Source organism: Vidua macroura, chromosome 4, assembly GCF_024509145.1.
Source record: "Vidua macroura isolate BioBank_ID:100142 chromosome 4, ASM2450914v1, whole genome shotgun sequence".
Taxonomy (NCBI): Eukaryota; Metazoa; Chordata; class Aves; order Passeriformes; family Viduidae; genus Vidua; species Vidua macroura.
The window spans coordinates 26,652,189-26,671,696 of NC_071574.1; the positions used below are offsets into that span (position 1 = coordinate 26,652,189).

A 19,508-nucleotide genomic window follows, 5' to 3' on the forward strand; every position below is an offset into this window, starting at 1 on the left:
GTCTGCTTTTTAAAATCAGGACTAATTCTTTGTGGCTCTGGTGTTCATTCTGATAAGCAGAGGGATGCTTGCAAAGCAGCACAGAGGAAAGAGTGGCAGGATAGAGGGAGCTGAAGCCATCACTGTAAACAGAGGGATCTGCTGCCATTATCTTCAGGACAGCTAAACCAACTTCTGCCTATCCCACAAGGAGTCTTAAGTGTCTGGAAAAGAATGCCAGCCTCCAAAAACTGAGCAAATAACATGCATAGCATTGCAAAAGTCTCCAAAACACTCACCACTATGAAGACACAGCAGAAAAATAACTTTTACATGATACTGCAACCCTACCTTTCAACATCAGACCATTACTATCATGAAAAAGTATGTTTTACTGTAATTACTGCTAATTTTTCCCTTCCGGGGACTTTTATGTTCGTTTACAGAGGATTCACTTGCTACTTGATACTTTTTCTCAAAAGCTTGCTCCTATTTTGTAGCTATTCAATGAAATTCAAGAGACACTATTTAGCGCAAAAGAGGCACCTGAAAGCTCTCTGCCAGGTTTTCACCCCATGCAGCCCACTCCATAACCTGCACAGGCAGCAACCTGTGCCCAGGCAGAGGCACAGCTTCTCCTCATGCAGGATCCTTTGTATGAGAGAGTCAGCGACCCTGACAACCAACCTCACCAGCTCCTGAAATCAGGAACTGAAATCCCTTCAAGGTGACTACCTGCAGGAACACAACAAACTGAGTTTTAAGTGTGGCTGTGGTGCTGGGGACCATGCAGCCACCAGCTGTGGCCACAGCGTATCAGCTGTAGCTCCAGAGGTGTGAAGAAACAAAAGAAAACGCCACAGATGACCTGGCTAACCCTGGCAGAGCACTGGCACCAGGGCACACCGCTTAAGAAGCGCAGATAGGAAGCTGAGAGCTGTGCTCCAGTAAACACAGTCTGCCTGTAGTGTATTAAAATAGAAGATATTTCAGGATGCCCAGGAAAAAGTTTAAAGCTTCCAGCTGCAAATGAGCAGGCACCTCCTTGCAAACCATTCTTCCCACCAGAGGCTGCCAAGGCACAGGGCACGGACAGCACTGAGGCCTTGGCAGGTGCCCGCCACAGCTGGAAGAGGAAGACAGATGCCACTGCTGCCAAGATGCCATCCCAAAAAGCTTCTCTGAGGTCTTCCCATCCCTACAGTAAACAAGAGAAGTCCCACCAGGCTGGTGCCAGGGCAGCTGACAGAGAAACCCTGGCTGGTCATTCCCAGCACGTTATGTGCAAGAGCTGTGAATCAATGGCAGGTTCCCAGGAGAGGGAGCACACCGTGCTCGTTATCTAATTGTGTTTGCACTGAACTTCTGAGAGGGAGGGAGACAAAAGTGGGGAATGAAAGTAATGATGCTGAGGGCAAAGAGCCTGCTCCCCTGCAGGGGAGAGAGCAAACAGAAAACCAAGCAGGAAGATATGGGTGCTATTGTGTGGCAGGGAGGGAAAAAGAGAAAACACAAAGTCTGTTTTTTGACAAAACCTTTTTTGGGCTAATTTTCTTAGGCCCCTTCTTGCTTTTATTTAGAAACTTCAGTAGATTGTTTGCTCCTTCATTCAAAGGCTAGGTATGAAACACAGCCACAGCCAGCACTGACACAAACTTTCTTCCTATCTGCACGGGCTTCAATCCTCTTATTTTCCCTCTCTCCACCACACACATCTCAGTTTTTACTTTCTCAGACTTCTCATTTGCTTTCATTAAAAAACCTAAAATCAAAACCAACCTAAGAAACATATGCTTAGAAGTGAGCTGTCTTTCAGATGAATTCCCAAAGTGAACTCAGGAAATAACAGAATTTATTCCCACCTCTGCAATCTCCTTTCTCTAAGGCTCCGAACAAATATTGCTTTTTCAGGTCCTCATTTGCAGAAGTCTCCTCCCAGACTGTGCCTTTGTGAGTGGAGTGGGGGGGAAGCAGAGGACATCCACACACACAAACACACACATAACCCTGCTGCCAGCATGGGCATCAGGGATACTTCCCAGGAATCTGCCAGCAGTCACTGATGCACCGCAATTTCCACGGGTCAAGTACTCATGCTACACTCTAGGTTGGGCAATTATACACAAAATTTACCTATTTCATGCTTAATTGCACAGGCACAAACTTTTCCTCCAGCCCCGAAATAGCTATAACTTACCAGCGGCACTTATGTTACCACAGGCACTTCTGCCAGTTCTGGCTTAACCTCCTAGGATCAAATCTCAGCCACTGGCTTAACCAGCCAACCCCTCCTGGGAGAACCCAGCAGAAGAGAGAGAGGAAGTGCAGGTAATACAAGAAAGGCCAACATCAGCTATGAGCTCCTGGGCTGTGACATGCCACCTCCAGAAGAAAAATGAAACACCCACCTGTAGGCTCTTTTGCTGACTGAGTCTGAAAAAATAATCTGTCCACTAGATGTTGGCCAGAGAGATTCATTTGATGGAGAAGGGCATTTTTGTGCAGTAAGCACGACTGTGTAACTATCTGACTGTATTTACTTGGAGTCCTGGAAGACAAGCTTCACCAACCCACCGCTGAGTTCTCCTTCTCCTAGAAAGTCTGTCTGTGCCCCAAACACAGGGGTTTCTGAACTGGCTTTGATTCAACCACGTTTCCCAACTGAACATTTATTGTTCTGCCCCATTAGCCTGCATTATTCTCACTTACACACATATCCTTGGAAAGAAAAAGCAATAAAAGGAAGGATTTAAAGTGTCAAAGAAAGAGGGAAAGCTCCCTACACAAGCTGTTTTGGAAGCACCCTTGAATTAAAAAATGTTTCAAAACAGTGTTTTGATCAGCTTTTCTACAGTCTCTTAATATTTCCTTATTACAAAGTATGTCTTTTACAGGTCACTCTGATAGGAAGATTATATTTGCCAGTTATTTAAAAAAAAAAAAGGTGTTTGCAACATTGCTGTCAAACTGTCTGGGAGTCACCTAATAAATTAGCATTTTCTTGTGGTTCTCCTATTCCAATCCTTCCTTCTGAAGATTTACATCTAAAACAGGATCGCTGCACTATTATCTTAGAAATATCCTCAAAATAACTGAGATAGGAGAAAAAAAGTCTCAACAAAACCTGAAAAATCCACACACTTAAGAGCTAAGCTTTTTAAAGTTTTATTTCCTTTTTCCTCTAAATCCAGCATAGCTTTTCTTCCTATAGCAAGAGTATTTAAGAAACAAAATAAAGTGCAAGAGAGAAGCCTTTGAGTAACATTTTTTTTTCAAATCCAACATGTTCATTTGAAACTTATTTTTTCAAGTTGAATTTCAGTTGTGTGCAGGAGGTAATCGAGCAGTAAAAACCAGACCAAAATACAGGCCTAGCATGCTACTGTCAGAGGGCAGCCAAACAAGGGGCATTCTAAGGGGGTAAACTATTTTAATCACTTGAGTTTTCAAAAATGTATTCCAGTATGTTCGATGTATGGCTTATTTCCTCAAGATCCTCACTGGCTCTCCCAGTGCCAGCTGGGTGAGCTCACTGCAACTTCATTTGTTGATCTCCAGCAGGCTGGAGGGGACCTGGGCCTGCCCCATCACCCTGGGCTCCCACAGCTGACTCTTGCTCACCTGTGAGCTCCTGCCCCACTCCCAAAAACTCCCCGAGAGGCTGAACCTGCATGTACGTTTGTATTTGAAAAAGGAGGACCTGGACGTGAGCACAAGGGCAGTTTTTACACTTGGCAGGGCCTAATTCACATACAGAGGTTCAGGGGAGAAATCAGCCTCCCCCAGTTTAGAGGGATCCTACACTGGGTCAAGCCCAACTATTCCCCGGCTTCACCTCGAATTTTCTGTACACAAGTATTTCTTCAGTTTAAGATACAGAAGTGTTGCTGATCAGACCACAGCGATGGAACAAAGCTGCCACAAAGCCTAAATTGAGGAGAGGGCACAGATGTGAGAATGAAGCCAGCCTGTAAAAACTAATTGAAGAAGGTGTACAATGGATTTTTGTGGCATGGGACAGACCATGGGTTGGTGGCAAGAACCTTGCTCACTGTGACAGCACAAGGGAATGATACAAAACTGCAATGAAGAAAGTACAGGACTGGCAGGGAGCAAAATAAAGAGCAAGGGAAAACACAATGACCAGTCACAACTGCAGCTCCCTGAGCTCAATACAGCACCACTCAAACTTCAGAAAGGAGAGACCAACAAATCACTGGATTGTGGCATTTAAATAAAGTAAACATATTTGCATTGCTGGACACAATTTATCTGCCTTTTAGCACATCAGCAGGCAAAAGGCCTTCTCCCAGACCGTGGTCTGTGTTTGACAAGCGTTGACACCTTTAATCGTCACCTCCACATTGTACTTTTTTTATGCTAGACAAAGCTTGCCAATGCAAGACTTGATAGGGATGAAGAAAGATCAAGGCAAAAAAGATATGCCAGAACTGTGGAGAGACAACAGACGGTCACAAAGATAAACCTCTGAGACAGTTTTGAAACACAGAAAAAGGCAGAAAATTGAAGAAATAGAGCCTTACAGCATAGCTAAGTGACCAGTTACAGAGAGAGAGCTCTGAGCAGCCAGTGTCACTAGGATGCCTACTCAGAAATATAGAGCCTACAGGGATAGCATTTTAGAGTCCATTGCTCTCTACCTCTGAGCCAAGAAAACTGCCCAGCAAAAGTCCAGTGATCCCCTTCCCTGTTTTTTTGAACATACATGATGACTCAAACAATTTTCAGACTGTTTTTTTTTTTGATAATGACTGCAACCCCATCCACACCTCCATTCAAGTCAGCTAAGATGAAGCTGAGCTGTCATCAGTATCCACAGGATTTCAGCATCATGCCTTCCAATTCTGTGCAATCTCCCTCCTTGTGCTGACACTGTGAGGTTCATTGCAGCTCACACAATCTCCAGGTTTCTCAGAGCAGGACTGCTGGATATGTGCAGAGCCTGGCACTGTGCTGGATGTGCAGCACCAGCCTGTTTCAAACTATTTTAAAGCTTCCCCACTCAGAAAGTAAGGAGGGGAAAGAGAAAGAAAAAAAAAGGGTCACACAAGCAGCTTTCTGCTGCTCTTTGGCAAAGCAGCCTTACTAGGGCTGCCTCTCACCACGAGCACGTGTCCATGTACCCTGCTTCTTGGCAAACACTTGCAGGAAGTCCCATGCTCCCAAGGGACTCCTTCCCCTGCCCTGGTCTGGGTGAAGCAGACCTGCCCGCTGACTCGTGCGGCACTGTTTGAAGTACGGGGCTGGAGTATTGAAAGCGCTTGGATAGATAGATGCTTTTGGGAATTAACTGCTCTCTGGCTTGCTTAATAACTCCTAGCCAAAGCAATTCTCTGGTTTATGTGTTACAGCTGGTGACAGCACTACACTTACTTTTTAAGTTGAGCTGCCCATTTTATAAATATTCAATCGAAGCCCTGTAACTTTACACTTGTAATTTTTGCTGACTAAGCTCATCCCATTGATTTTATGCCTCAACCTTACCTATAACCACAGCCATTTAAAGAAAATAAACAATCATTGAGTCGACATTTCAGCTCCATGAAAATGCTGCTCTACACAAGGGATTTGGTAACTTTGAAGATCACAGGCAAAGATATTCTAGTTCCTTCATCCTCCATCTGAAGCCCCAGCAAGCAACACCACCACCAGAAGCCTCAGAAGGCCAGTCATTTTTCCTCAGGCAGTTCAGGTGCCTTTTCTTCCCTTTTAGGAGAGCAGGCAATCCCTGACTGATTAGCACAGTTGGTGCACATGTTAACTCCCTATTGCACTTTTAGCTCAATCCCAAAGATTCAATGAATACATTTTTATTTAAGTGCTCAATCACTTTCTTGCTGAGAGGACGGATTCCTTTGAAGTGGGAATCCCAAACTAAATAAACATATCCACAAGATCCAAGTCTCAAACAGAAGCCACTGGGTTGCTAGATTAAGTTATTCTGAGTGCAATTTTCTTAAGTGACTCTAATGCTTACGAAGGGCTGGAGCAAGAGAGACACTAATCCCCAAGTGCCCAGGCAGGAGCAGCATGCCAGTGTCCTGCAGAAAGGGACCAAACCCAACAGCCAGATGTCCTCACCCCAAACATATCTTACAACCAAAACCAGCTCAGAGAGAAATGTCTGCTACCCTGGACAAGGCAGTTTGGGGTAAATGGGAGCCATATCTGCACAGTTGGACTGTCACAGCACATGGCTCCCCTGAAGCAGCAGGGAGGACACAAGCTGAGGACAACCTGACTCAAGCAGGTCAAGGAAAGACTGCCTGGCTCCCAACAGTGTTTTCCTTGAACCAGACAGACACTGGATCACTGTCCATCCACATGCGAGCAGCACAGGGGATCACAGCAGGACACGCACAGACCTCACGCTGCAAAATGTTCCGTGTCCGTATTAAAAGGGACTCTTCCATGTATGTCTCTTTGTCTTCTTGAGAGACATGGTGTTTTACTACTGGCAAAAAAAAAAAAAAAAAGAGCACATGCCTCTGATAGGACTTCAGAAATATTAAGCAGCAGTAAAATGCTTTTGTGTGGGTTATTTCCTTCCCATATCAGGAGGCATTTTCACTAACTATAAACAGAAGTTAAGTACTCAAGAGAAACCAGGCCTGCGGTACCCAGGCTTTTCAATGCCTGCAGGCATGCAGTGCTGCAACTATCTGGAAAAAGCCTTTTCCTCTTTTGATGCCTGAACCTGTGGAGCTTCAGGCTTTCTTCTTGAGCCATATCCTCCTTGGCACTTGCAGCCCATAACAAGCTATTCTTATTAACATTTTTTCTGGGCTGGGATTAAGTTGGAAAAGAGACAGGAATGACATTTTGCTTAAGCCACTTTAAAAAGTAAGCAGCAGCTCTACCATTTAAAGTTTATATTGAATCAGCTCCTAGATGTATAGAAAAAGAGGGATATTTAGAACATAAACACACACACATATTGCTATACAAAAGCTCCAACTTTGATGATTTGCAATGGGTGGGGTTTTTGATAATGCCTCTGCTCAAGCCACACACACAATTGCTGCCTCTGCACTGACACATCAGGAGAACATTTTGTTTTCCCTTCCCCATTCACAATTACATAGATTTGATAATTGCATCAATGTGACAAGGAGGAGGCAGCAAAAGCTGAAAAGGTGTTCTCTTCACCAGTATGCGCCAAAGATCACAGTAACAATGAACTATATACCTAAGACTCTGCCTGGAGCTCTATGCCAGAGCAACCAGACCAAAATTCAGGCAAGGACATCCTAGAGCCACTGCGGTACCTTCTTCTGCCCCCTTTTCCAAATGGAGGATTCATCTTATTAAGCGGGAAAAAGAAAACACCACCAAAACTCATCCCATGACCATTCATGGCTTGGGTTTATGTTTCACAGTGGCCTGACTCTGACTAACTTAGACTGATCAGCCGTGATTCCTTGAGTCAGAGCAGCTGAGAGACACGTTTGTAGCAATGAGGTGCCACTACTAGGGTTGAGCAGATTCCTGTTCTTTCCTGGTGCTGCCATTTGGCAAGACTCACTGAGATCCTCAGAAAACAGTGCTAAAATTCCTCCCTGGGCAAATGCTAATACCTTCCATCAAGTTCTGCTTCCATACAGCCAGGAAGCTTTGTGCTCCTCTGTGCTTGATTTCAAAGTTATTTAAGGAGTTAATCAGCATCATTCAGCTGCACTGCGAAGCCGTGCGCTGTGCGGGGTGAAGCTGCAGAGCTTCGGTGTTGGATAAGCAGCTCTGGCTTGTGGAGCCCCTCAGCTGCCCATTTCCTCGGGCACGGGCCTGGGGTTGTGGAGGGAAGAGAGACATCTGTGACAGGACCACAGCTGCCTAAAGCCCCAGAGCATCCTGCTCCAATGTCAACTGGGAATCAGAGCAAAGGTTTCTGGTGGGTGATATGAGAGCAGGAGCTGAGCCACAATTTCTGCACTGTGAAAGCCTATTTTATATTGGGCCAGGGAGGTTTCAGCTGGCCACAGCTCGCAGCAATTCCCTACAACTGCATAGTGAGAAGAAGTAAATTCTCAGGAAAAGACAATACAATGAAAAATCAGGTTTGTGTCCTTCTGCAGCTCCCATACATTCCCCTTGGGGTTCCAAAATTTCCCCACAAGCAAGTGAATCAGCCCGCTTTCAGAGGAACAGATGATGTAGCTAGGGAAACAAAACCCTCTCACTGAGGCTCCATAGCCACTCATTTTTGCTATATCTACCATCATCCTTCCTTCTGCCTATATTATCCTCTGAATCTCCTGGGACATCAGCTCCTCAAGATGAGAACTAACTCCATACCCCCTGCTGTAGCAACCCCTGCCATGCAGAAACACACAAGGAATATCCAAAATTTGGGCTAGTCCTGTGTTGTTACTAGCAATCCAACTCTCTTAGAAGAATTCCCCGTCATTTTCAGATATGCTCCATTGTGCAAGTTGCCATAAAATGTTTATACATTGTATCCTCCAACCTATTTAACACATCCAGCTGTTACAGAGCGGCAGTTAAGCCAGGAAGAAAGCCAGACCCCAAGAACACATAACAGACAAAAGGTAGGTTGCAGAAATCCCCTATCTTTCCATAGGAAGTTTAATTCATGGGGAATAAGAATTAAATCCAAAATTATCTTCTGGATGAATTTACAACATGGAAAAATTATCTTTCTTCAGTCACCTCCTCTGTTCCCACATTCCCATCAAACAGTCAAGAAAGCTTTGCCACCCCAAAACTAGTCTTGTTAACCAAAGGAAAAAGCCCCACACGTTAGAAAACAAACAGCTGTCTCCATCTCCCATCTTCAGTACCCCTGCGACGCTCAGAAACCACCAAGAGATATCTCGAGCGCACAGGATGCACATTCACCAGGTGTTACTGCGGTTTGGCACCATCACCCGCCACTTCTCCTGCAGCCACCCGAACCCACTGCTGCGCTTCTCCACTCACCCACCTATCTGATAACGCGTACTGCGGCAGGAGGCTCCTACCTGAACTTGCAATTAACACTCTCCTGCTCCTACTAATACAACTTGGAAATAGCAAATCAGTTGCCAGTAAAATAAGAACATAAAAAAAAAAAAAAAAAAAAGGAGGAGGAGAATGGGGAAGACAAGACCTCTCTAACAACAGCAGATTTAGGAAGATTTTGAATCCTTCTCAAACACCCTCTCCCTTCCAAAAGCTGAAATTAGACTTCCTTTTTTTATTTTTTATTATGGTTTATTAGGCAAGTTGTGTCTGACTATAGATTTGTACTTTTAATTTTACAAAGCAAGCTTTTAAAGCATTCACCTTTTTTAAAAAAAGGAAAGGTTTTATTTTTTCCCCCTCTACATATGGTGATGAAAGTAACTTTTTCCCTTTCCAGGAAAGCTTTGCTCTCCTTTCTCATAGATGGTCCTTGCCCTGTGTCTGGACGCCGTTCCCTAGGGGTGCATCCCCGGGGCAGTTTGCAGTCAGCAGGTCCTTCCAAGGTGGAAAAAAAGATTCAGCGCCCCAGGGCGCCTTTTTAATCCTGGCTAACACCTCCAGGCAACAGATGCATCAACAAGAAGCGTCTTTGTCATGCAAATAGCAGGGCGCAGGTACACACCAGGCACAAATGGCTGGGGAGGACTGACACCCCAGGGGAGACCTCTGCCTCCAGTGCTTGCTGATCTCAGCTGCCCCTCGCCCCCAGCGCCGGCCGGTTGCCCTGGAAAGGGGAGGCAGAGAAACCTGGAGGGCAGCGGCTGGGACCCCACGGAGGTGAGCGCGGCGCGGCGCCGGAGCCGTGGAAAGCCGCGGGGAGAGCGAGCATGTCACCTCCTGGGTGCCGCGTTTTGATCTCGCGCGCATTAAAACCCAACTGTCAGCAACGAGCCTAGCAAAGATTACAGTTCAATTAAACAAAAAAATTATTTAATAACTCAAGCGTGTAGGCTTGTGGTTAAACTGAAAGAACTCCGGGCTTATGTCAACATTGCAGCCCTGCAACAGCACTGTTTTACTGAAATAGTGGTGCTGCTGTAACATGCAAGAGCAGCGCTGAACTAAATTAGCCCCTCAGATGTTCAGCAGGCAGCTTTACAATTAAAAACAAGACGCGTTTTCCCCCGTTCCTCCCCGCCACCACACCCACAAAGGGCAGTTCCTCAAGAGCCTCTGCAAGATGATATTCTAAGGGCATTGATGCCAGATCTGTAATAAGTGGCAGCCCCACGGCAAGCATATATGGAGAAAATCCTCAGTGAATAATTAAATTGGATTTTGTTGTTCTAAGCCATGCACCAGCACTCAGGACTTTCTTAGGAAGGTAACAAGAGGGGGTAAAAAATAAAGTCTGAACTTTCCTAGTCCTCCAAAGGGCAGGTTTGAGTCTCAGTGCCCTCTTGAAAAGCTGCATGCTTTTCCCTATGATACATCCAAAAGGAAGTTTTATGTAGAACAACGTTTACAACAACAAATATCAACAGACTGTGATCATCATGCTTCACCCTAAATGGCTGTAGACCTCTAAACTGGAATTTATACACAGAAAATCCCCACAGCTATAGAAAACAGTATATTGCATGAGTTTTTGCATCTTTCAAATGCAGATCCATGTGTTTTACAGTGCCAAAGCACCCTGTCATTCCGACTCCAAATATACACTAATTTAACATGTTTTGCTGCTGTCAAATTACCAGTACAGATCAGGCCCTTTCTTTTTGTTTAAGAAGTTAAATGCCACTGTCCTGAATAAAAACCAAGAACATCAGAGAGCAAAACAATGCTATGACAGAGACCTCCAAGAAAAAAAATCTAAGAGCCAGTAAGAGGGAAAACTGCTTTATCACAGGGAAGTAACAGCATCCAACTCCTCCTCTCACAGCACGCACAACGGCGGCGGCATTTTTCCAGCATGGTGCCTACAAGCAAATTGTTTCCCGCTCCACTCAGGTTCTACTAATGTAATTTCCACAGCTCATTTTAAAAATGCCTCTCCATTGCTCTATATGTATACCAAGAGGCTTACAAAAATAAAGGAGAATTGACTATCCAGAATTAAAAGTACATTAAAATACATTAAACATGAATCTACACCAATGGAAACAGAGGGACCAACCTGGAAGAATCAGTGCTTGCCACAATGTAAGGGAAAGCTGTAACTACTGCATCATGGTTGATATTAATTCCTAAATGACCATTTCACAATTTCTGGCTGAAGATACAGAACATGTTTCAAAGCAATGCGGCCAGATAGATAAAGCCTTAATGCAGACCAACTGATGGTGGAAATAAATATCAATCAGCAAAGAGCAATGCCACATCTGAAGAAAAAAAAAAAAAATCCGATCTTTTCACCTTACTGTCATGTTACTTTAGCAGTTCTGCTTCCCTTGATTTACCTCAACAAACAAAGAGTTAAAGCCAGAAAATTCACATCTGTCCCAGTCACTACAAAGACAGCATTTACATCATTCTGCCATACACTATCCTACAGTAGTAAACCAGAGCTCCCCCCACAAAGCCCCCAGCCCCGTTCACAGACATTAATCTCAGCTTTTCCACTGTGATCACGACCAACACCTCTAAGAGCTCTCCAACTCCACTGGACAGAGGTTCTGAACAGCAGAAACTCAACCTTCGTCATCACTGAAGCTACCAAAAGACCCCATTGTAAACAGGCTCTGCAGACCAAACAGGAGGAAAGCCAGCTTGCCAAAACCAGCCTTTGGAAGAGATAACTCACTGTTCTGGGGATGGGTGGCGACAGAGATCCATTAGGCATGTATGGGTCATTATTCATATTTGGCATCATGATATACCCAGAATAACCAGAGTATGATGGTCCCTTGCTGTATAAGCCATTGTCTGGATGCTTTCCTATGGAAGACAAAACAATGATTACATTATTCCCCACATATGCATTTCTCATGAGTTAGAGCACTCAAACAGGTACCGTGCATATATAAAAATGTTCTGCATGCAAATGTTTCCTTACTCATGGAAATTACTGCTGACATAAAATGATACAAAGCAATTCGTAAAAACGTTTTTTTTTTTTTTTTTAGGAAGAGCAAATTCTTAAAGGAGTGAGTATTCTTAGTGAGAAGTTTATGTTTTAAATACAGAATAACCTCAAGATAAATAATTTTGCTAGTACTCATTGAAATCAAAATAGACACATCAGCAATGACATCACACTTCTCAAATAGCAGTTTTCCCCAATTTTATACATGCCTCTAGGATTTGTTAATTCAGAATTATTGCCAGTATGGGTTTCTAACATCATTGTTAGGAAAGGGAGGACAAGGCTGTGGTAACTAGATATAATCATTTCCTTCTCTTGCTGAGACTGTGTGTGCAGCAAATAATTCATTCTGACTATGCTCATTGGGAACAATTAAAGGGCAGGGGGTGGCTTAGAAGGAGATCCTAATAATTTGGGAGGGAGGCTGTTAAGCACACATGGTACTACAGTCAAGAGGGAACCCCAGTGAGGGAGGCTATTTGGTAGGAAAAAAGAGTGTCTGGGTCCAGGTCCTGCAAATAGAGTGAACAGGTCTCCCACCTACGTGCCCACTGACAAGGCTACTACTTGAAAGTGAGGTTTAAAGAAGATGCAGAGCTGAAAACTATCCAGAGTTGAACACCTCCCCCTCACTGCCCAAATGCTATGAGCATGGACATCATTGCTTTTAGGCTGCTTAATTACAAATTTGGAGGAAGATGGCCACAGAATCCTGGAAAGCACCAGGACTGAACTATGTCTGTCTTTATATGGAATTTATAATCTGGTTTAGCTTGTGATGATAAGCATTCAATTTTAAACATAATCTCCCACCTTTCGCAGCACACATTCTTTGCATGCGTGTCCAGCTTCCTAAATGATATTTGATAAACTCTGCTACTTCCTCTGTCCTCCTCAATTGAAATTAACCATTCGATACATTAAAAAATGCAGGAGATCTGTTCATACTTAGATTTGAAGAAGGAGATTTAAGTGACAGACTTTGGCTATGGGGAAAAGCAGAGGGTTTCTGAACACAACTGTACACTGTATGAGTGAAGAGATAGATGTATTTAAGGTGATATCCTAAAAATAGTTACTTCTTCAGTGAAGATCCATTTGGCCTACTTATCAGTTTCTAAACAACTGGAATACCATTTGGTCACTCAAGATAAACACACTGCATGTTCATCTCCTTTTTAAATGTGCTTTGAAAGCGCTCTGGCATCTCTCTCCCGCAAAAGATATTAAATTTATGTTTTCCAACAGAAACCAAGTTCCAGTTTGAGGACTGTGTGGCGGGTCACAAAGGGACAACATTGCAAGATGGGACTGTGCAAGTCTCACCTTCCTCGGGGTGTTCTCTGCCTTTATCATGGTAGGAATCCTGTGCTTGAGTCTGCCTGGAAACCTGACCACAAGGAATCCACAATCAAAAAAGAAGAAAAAGAAGAAAAGTCATTGTATGGATGCTCGTTTATCAAACACACTGCTACAATTTCTTGAAGGAAGAGAGGATTTTAGAGCACAAGATTAACATCTTTCTTTTTCCTCTTAAGTAGCTTGGAAGGCAACTGTACCAGAAACGTTTGTGTAAACTATTGTTTTATGACAACGTGAATAACAACAGAGCTTTGCAAAGCATTTCTAGCAGAAGCACCCTGCATTTAATGAAAGTGGATAATTTCTGGAAAATATTTGGCGCTCTGGCGGTCAAAACGCTCTTGGCAAAAAGATACCAAAAATAATAATGAAATTCAGGTTGCCCTCCTTAGCAGATCTTTAGGAAAAAAAAAAAAAGAAAAAAAATTTTAAAAATTAAAAAAAAAAGAAAGAAAATTAAACAAAATTTTTAAAAAGGCAGATTCCCCGCTGGCCCTGAAGTTATTTCAGAGTCGGGAATTTCTTCCCAAACAGTTTTATGCAAATCCCTTAAAGAGTTTACAGCTAACGCTCCGACCCCGCTGATTTTACTGAGGAAATTTCATGGTTGCTTGAGGTCTAATACCACCGCACCGTCGGGGAACTCGCGGCAACTTTCTCGTCCCGGGCCGAAGCGCGGAACGGGCTCTGCCCGGAGCACCTCTGGAGACAGGATTTGGGGTGGAATGATTTCTTTTCCTATGGGAAATTTTTCCCCGGTGCCCCGCCGAAACTCCCTCCCCGCGACGGCGGCCGGAGCCCGCCAGCATCCCGCGCCCCTCCGTCCGCGCTGCCCCGCGGAGCCCCCGCGGCCGCGCACCTCGTGCCCGTTGGCGCCGGGGGCGATCTCGGATTCGTTGACGAGGGAGGACTTGATGTCGGCCAGGTCGCCCTCCTCCTCGGGGTGGCTGATCTCGGCGAAGATCTTCTCTTTCTGGGGGTCCCCCTCGTCCTTGAAGGGGATCATCTCGTCGGTGGCGCAGAGCTCCGGGTCCCCCCCGCCGCCCCCGGCCCCCGGCAGCTGCGGCATCCTCACGGCAGCGCGGCGTCTGCTGCGGCCGCCGGCCCGCCGCGGGAAGGGGAGCGGGCGGAGCAGCGGGGGGAGGAGGAGGAGGAGGAGGAGGAGGAGAGAGCAGGAGAAGGAGGAGAGAAGAAGGAAAAATCCCGTGAACTCCTCGGGGTTGCTCGCGGCAGCCGGAGACCCCCGCCTGTCCGCCCGCCCCCTCGGGGCCGAGGTACCCCGTCTTCCGCACGACACCGACGTCCCGGGGACCCTCGCCCCGACGCGCCGCACGGCCGGAATAGGTCGAAATACGCCCGCCCGTGTCCCGACCGCGCCAGGGACCGCCCCCAGGAGACCCGACCCCCCTCCATCCCCCCGGGACCCGGGCTCACCCCGGGGGCAAGGAGACGCGGAGGGGAGCGGAGCCCGCCCGCGTTTCGCCTCCGAGTGCAGTTGCCACCACCCCGGCGGGACAGAGTTAAAATGGCTGGGGGGAGGTGGGCAAGGGGAGGGGGCGTCCCGGGGGAAGGGGCCGGCGCTGCCCGTGCCGCGCACCCACCGGGCCTTTGTCCCCCGCTTCGTTCGCGGCTCCCGGCACGGCTGGGCTAGGCTCGGCGGCACCGCGACGGGCAGGGGGCGGGGGGCCGAGGAAGAAACAGCCCCGGGAGGGAGGGAGGGCAGGAGGGGAGGGATGGAGCGGGCGGGGAGGTGACCCCCCCGCCCCGCTTCCCTCCCGCGCCCGCGGGCAGGGGAAAAAGTTGCCGGCACGGCGCCCCCGGCCGCCTCCGCGCTCAGCGCCCGGCGCGGGGCCTCCTGCCGCAGCCAGCGGGCGCGGCGCCCCACGGGGGGCGGCGGTGGGGCGCGGGGCGGCGGCGGCAGCGCAACTTCAGCATCGCTCCCGCCCTCCCTCCCTCCGCCGTCGGGGCGGGGCGGGGCGGGAGCAGCGGAGATGAAAGGGACCGCCGCCGTGACTGACACCGTGTCCGGGCCGGGAGGGCCGAGCGGCGGGGGCGGGGAGAGGAGAGGAGGGGGCCGGGGCCAGCGCCAGCGGGAGGGAGGAGGGGGCGGGAGGGAGAGGGTGCGGGGCTGCCCCCGGGCAAACTTTGCTCTGGCTGCGCGGAGTAGCTTCTCTGTGTGTCCGTGTGTGTACCTACATGCACACGTGTACGTTTGTGTGTGCGTGTCCGCGTCGCGGGGGGTGCGCCAGGGCACTGCCGCTCCTCTCCCACCCAGCCAAGAGCCCGCCGAGGAGGGCACAGGCACTGGCTGAATCCCCGGGAAGGGCGGACAGACCTGCTTTTTTAGGGCTGCTTTGTTGAGCGTTCCCCATCGCCACATGGCGCTGCTCCGGTGTGGGAAGTGTGCGATGGGTTGACGAGGCTCTGCCCGCGCCCGCATCGGACGAAGGGCAGAATTAAGACATCCCCATTGAATCCAGCAAGTGCCCGGCAGAAACGAGTAGTAACCCCCGAGAGACGGGGAGAAACCCGCCGGGGTAAGCGCGTCCCAGTTTCGGACCCGTAAATGGAGCCAGAGCAGTAACGGAGATCCACCCCTCCACCCTGTCCCGTTCCTCCAGCTCCGCGCCCGTTAACTCCCGGCTGATCCGGCATTGCCCTGCAACAGGGCACGGGTGCAGTAAAAAATCATCCAGACAAAAGCAGGCGCTGCGCTTGGGGAACGTCAGGATCCGCAACTTTTATTTTGCGAACACGATGGGCGCACATTTTGCAGGAAACAACTTCCCAGTATTTTGGCATCGGAAAAGTGCGCTTTGTGCTTTGCACATGCCCCGTCAGGTTGCTAAACCTTCAAGCGCCGGGAGCCGGAGGAACGGGAACATGTGGATGCTCAATCCGTTTTCGGCAGATGCTGGGTTCGGCACAGCGGCACTGCCGGCCGGGACACGGGCGGGCTGAGCCCGGTTGCCCACGCCGCCGCCCGCGGCTCTGCGTAACAGTCCTCGAACGGGTAATTAAAATCCAGCTGAGAAATTAGACCCTCCAAACCCCGAGAAAGGGAGCAAGGCAGTGGGAAACGGGGGATGGACTTGCCAAGTCGAACAAGTGCGTGAAATAAATGATCGAGAAAGAAAGAAATTAGAAATGTAACTTCTGGGAAAGGGCTTAATTGTGCAATGCTCCCCAGATGCAGGGACACCCCCTCTCTCCCGGAGAGGACTGCAGAGAGGCGATGGGGAAGCGGTTGTTTGGAAAACGACTGACAACTCGGGGATGGTTCCTGAGCGGAGATGTACATCTCCGCATCCCTCCCGCCCCTCTTCCCTTTCCTGGAGCTCGGCGGGCACCGGACACTCGGGCCGGGCAAAGCTGCCCCGGGACGGTCCCGTTCTGAAAAAAAGACGTTCGCTGAGAGGCTGAGCGTTGCAACCCGCTCTCCCGACGGGACGGGGCGGCGCGGCCCGGGAGCAGGCAGGGACCCCGCCGGAGGAGCCGGCAGCGCGGCCACTCCTCTGTTTCATTACCGTGTCCCTCTGGAAAAGCAGCCTCCCCCCGCCCCTCCGCTGTGCCTTTCCGTGGGCTGGAGTCTTTCCCGGATCGTTTTTTTGGTGGAAAGATTTTGAAGGCAAAAAAGGGCCGGGGTGGGGGCGGCGGGACCAGGGCGGGGGAATGTGTGTGTGGAAACCGTAATGATTTACGACAAAAAGATAAACTCAGGAAACGTCAACTCCAACGTCAGATTTGGCTGGAGACAACACAAAGCTGTCGCTTTACTCGCAGTCCTTGGGGCACGGCCGGAGGCGGAGGGCAAGGCCCGGGGTATGGGGACGCCCCACGGTGGCCCCGCTCTCGCCCCCGGCGGGACCGGCCGCCCTCCCCGGGCCACCGGGAGCGCGCCTGCCGCCGTGCCCGGCATCCGGCTCCGCAGCGGCTACCGCGCCGTTTTCGTAGGGGTGATTTTTGCGCTTTAGGTGTTTCTTCTTTTTTCCTCATTTGCTTTTCGCGTGAGTTTGTATTTTCCCGTGGTTTTGTATTTGTTTTTTGTTTGTTTGTTTGCTTTGGTGTTTAATTTTGGACAGGTTTTTCTGGGTTTTTTTTTTTTTTTTGGTCGTTTGAGTGGGTTTTAGCGTTTCAGAGCATGTTGAGGAGTTTATGTTTGTTGGGTTTTTTTGCATTTTCAGCGTTGAAGGGACCCGCACTTCGAGCAGTCCCCGAGAGCCAGTCCGGCTTGCCCGGGCTCAGGGCGGGGAGGGCAAACCGGCCCCGGGGCGGGTTGAGCTCCAGCGCTCGGGGCAGCGGGACGAGCCCCGTGGAGCTTCAGGGAGGCTGAGCGGGCAGACGGGGGAACCGGGGTGCCAGTGACGACCCCTCCGGGCGCAATAAGCGGGGGGGGGGACACAGGACACTCTGGCGTGCGAAGCGGCGTCCGCCGCCGGCGCCCCCTATATAGGGAAGGGCGGGAGTGGGGCGGGGCGGCGGCGCCTTTGATGTCCCGCCGGCGGCCCCTTTCATCCCCCCCCGCCCCCCCTCCGAGCTCTTTGTGTGACTAAATTTGGCAGGAGCATGGAGGCGCGCCAGGGCGCCCACGTGTGCGCCGAGCTCCCAGCTGAGAGAGCCGGGGTTTTCTTCCGGGTAAGGAGACAGCGGGGGAGATCAAAGAGTTTGGGGAGCTGGAGCCGAAATGTGCAGTGGAAATAAAGTAAAATAAAATAAATAAATAAATAAATAAGAGAAGAGGGGAAAAAAAAATTCCTCCGTCCTGGACGCGTGCCAGTCAGAGGCAAGGGGGAGCAGGGGGAGCACATACTGGTCGTGGAGAGCGGTGGGAGGGAAGGGGGAAAAATTCTCGCAAAAGGGGGTTGCAGTTTTTTTCTGAAAAGAAAAAAAAAAAGAATAAAAACCAACCAACGAACCAACAGACCAAGCCTTTTGTTTAAAGCCGCCGGGCTGTGGAGCCAAGTGGGCTCGCCGGGAAGAGCCGCCCGACAGCGCGTCCAGGAGCGCGGCCGGGCCAGGGCTGCGCGGCCGCGGGGCAAAACTCCTTCGTACTGCCTGAGAAACGGGCAACCAGTGGCAAATACTCCCTTCTCCTGCCCGCGAGGCCGGTTCGGAGGTTCGAAGGGAGTCTTTCTAGGCAAACTCCCCGCGGTTTTTTCTCCCCCTTGGAAGCGATGTCGAGCGTGGTCCCTTAGGGGTGGGTGCGCTGGGGGCCAGGCGCCCTTTGCGGCAGCCCACGCTGTGCCCCGCGGCTCCCCGGCGGGCACCGCGCTGCTCAGGGACGGCCACACTTCTTCCTGAGCTGTGCTGGCACAGCCAGGCTGCGCCACGGGAATCCCCGGGGCCCCGCTGCCTCCCGGCACAGCCTGCCCGCCCCGGGCCTGCGGGGATGGTCACCCGGCTCTTACTGCTCCCTCAGGACTGCAAAGCACAACAAAGAATGTTAGGTTTTAAAATTTCTCAAATCGAGCCTTCTCGGTGCCTTTTCAAGGCAATGTGACTGAATTATGCGTGTTCCCCGGGTCTGCGTTTGCCACCCCATTCAGATAACATCTGTGATTTATGTGCAAGTTGAATATATAGGCTGAATTCCCAAATTCCTTCTGAAGCAAATAAATCCTCCTCCTTCAGGACATGGGGTGAGCAGGGCCAGAGCAGGGATGTGATGATTAGCCCTGGCTCTGCAGAGTTATCGCTGGTGCCTTGCACATCCCACTGCTGCACAGCATCACTGGGGAGCCAGCTCCAGGCTGCCTCAGGTTGTATGGATGTGTTTGCAAATATGGACCTGTTCTGTGCCTCTAAAACAAGGATAATACTTCTAAGGCATTTTTTTTACTCTGTGAGAATAAATGCATTGTTGTGTTTAAAGAGACTCTTCTGATGAACGCCATAGGGAAAGCTGTAAATAACAGATCAGGATTTTGAGGGGGGGAAACCCAGTGTCCTGCCTCACTCTTGTGTTGTACCAGGCAGACAGTCCTTTTGGTGGTGCAGTCCCTTTTACAAGCAGAGTGTCCAGATATCTGGCATACCTTTGGATTTGGGTCCAGGTTGAGATAGCAGACAAGGTGGCTCACACTCCATAGCCTATGTCCAGCTGCTTATTGGGGTGGGTCACCTGCTGTGGCCTCCAGATGATGCTGATGCCAGTTCCTGG

General features: G+C 49.2%; 1 protein-coding gene across 4 annotated transcripts in view; it reads right to left on the reverse strand.

Moving 5' to 3' along the window:
- LEF1 (lymphoid enhancer binding factor 1) overlaps positions 1-15,142 on the reverse strand; it is a 71,129-nt gene extending 55,987 nt beyond the window's left edge. For all 4 annotated transcript variants that reach the window (XM_053976034.1, XM_053976031.1, XM_053976035.1 and 1 more), the window contains exons 1-4: positions 14,950-15,142; positions 14,208-14,436; positions 13,313-13,376; positions 11,705-11,838 (exon numbers count right to left, since the gene is read on the reverse strand). In XM_053976034.1, coding sequence (XP_053832009.1) covers positions 11,705-11,838; positions 13,313-13,376; positions 14,208-14,417 — 408 coding nt within the window. In that variant the 5' untranslated portion in view covers positions 14,418-14,436; positions 14,950-15,142. The remainder of the gene's footprint in view (positions 1-11,704; positions 11,839-13,312; positions 13,377-14,207; positions 14,437-14,949) is intronic.
- Between the last annotated feature and the right edge of the window lie 4,366 nt (positions 15,143-19,508).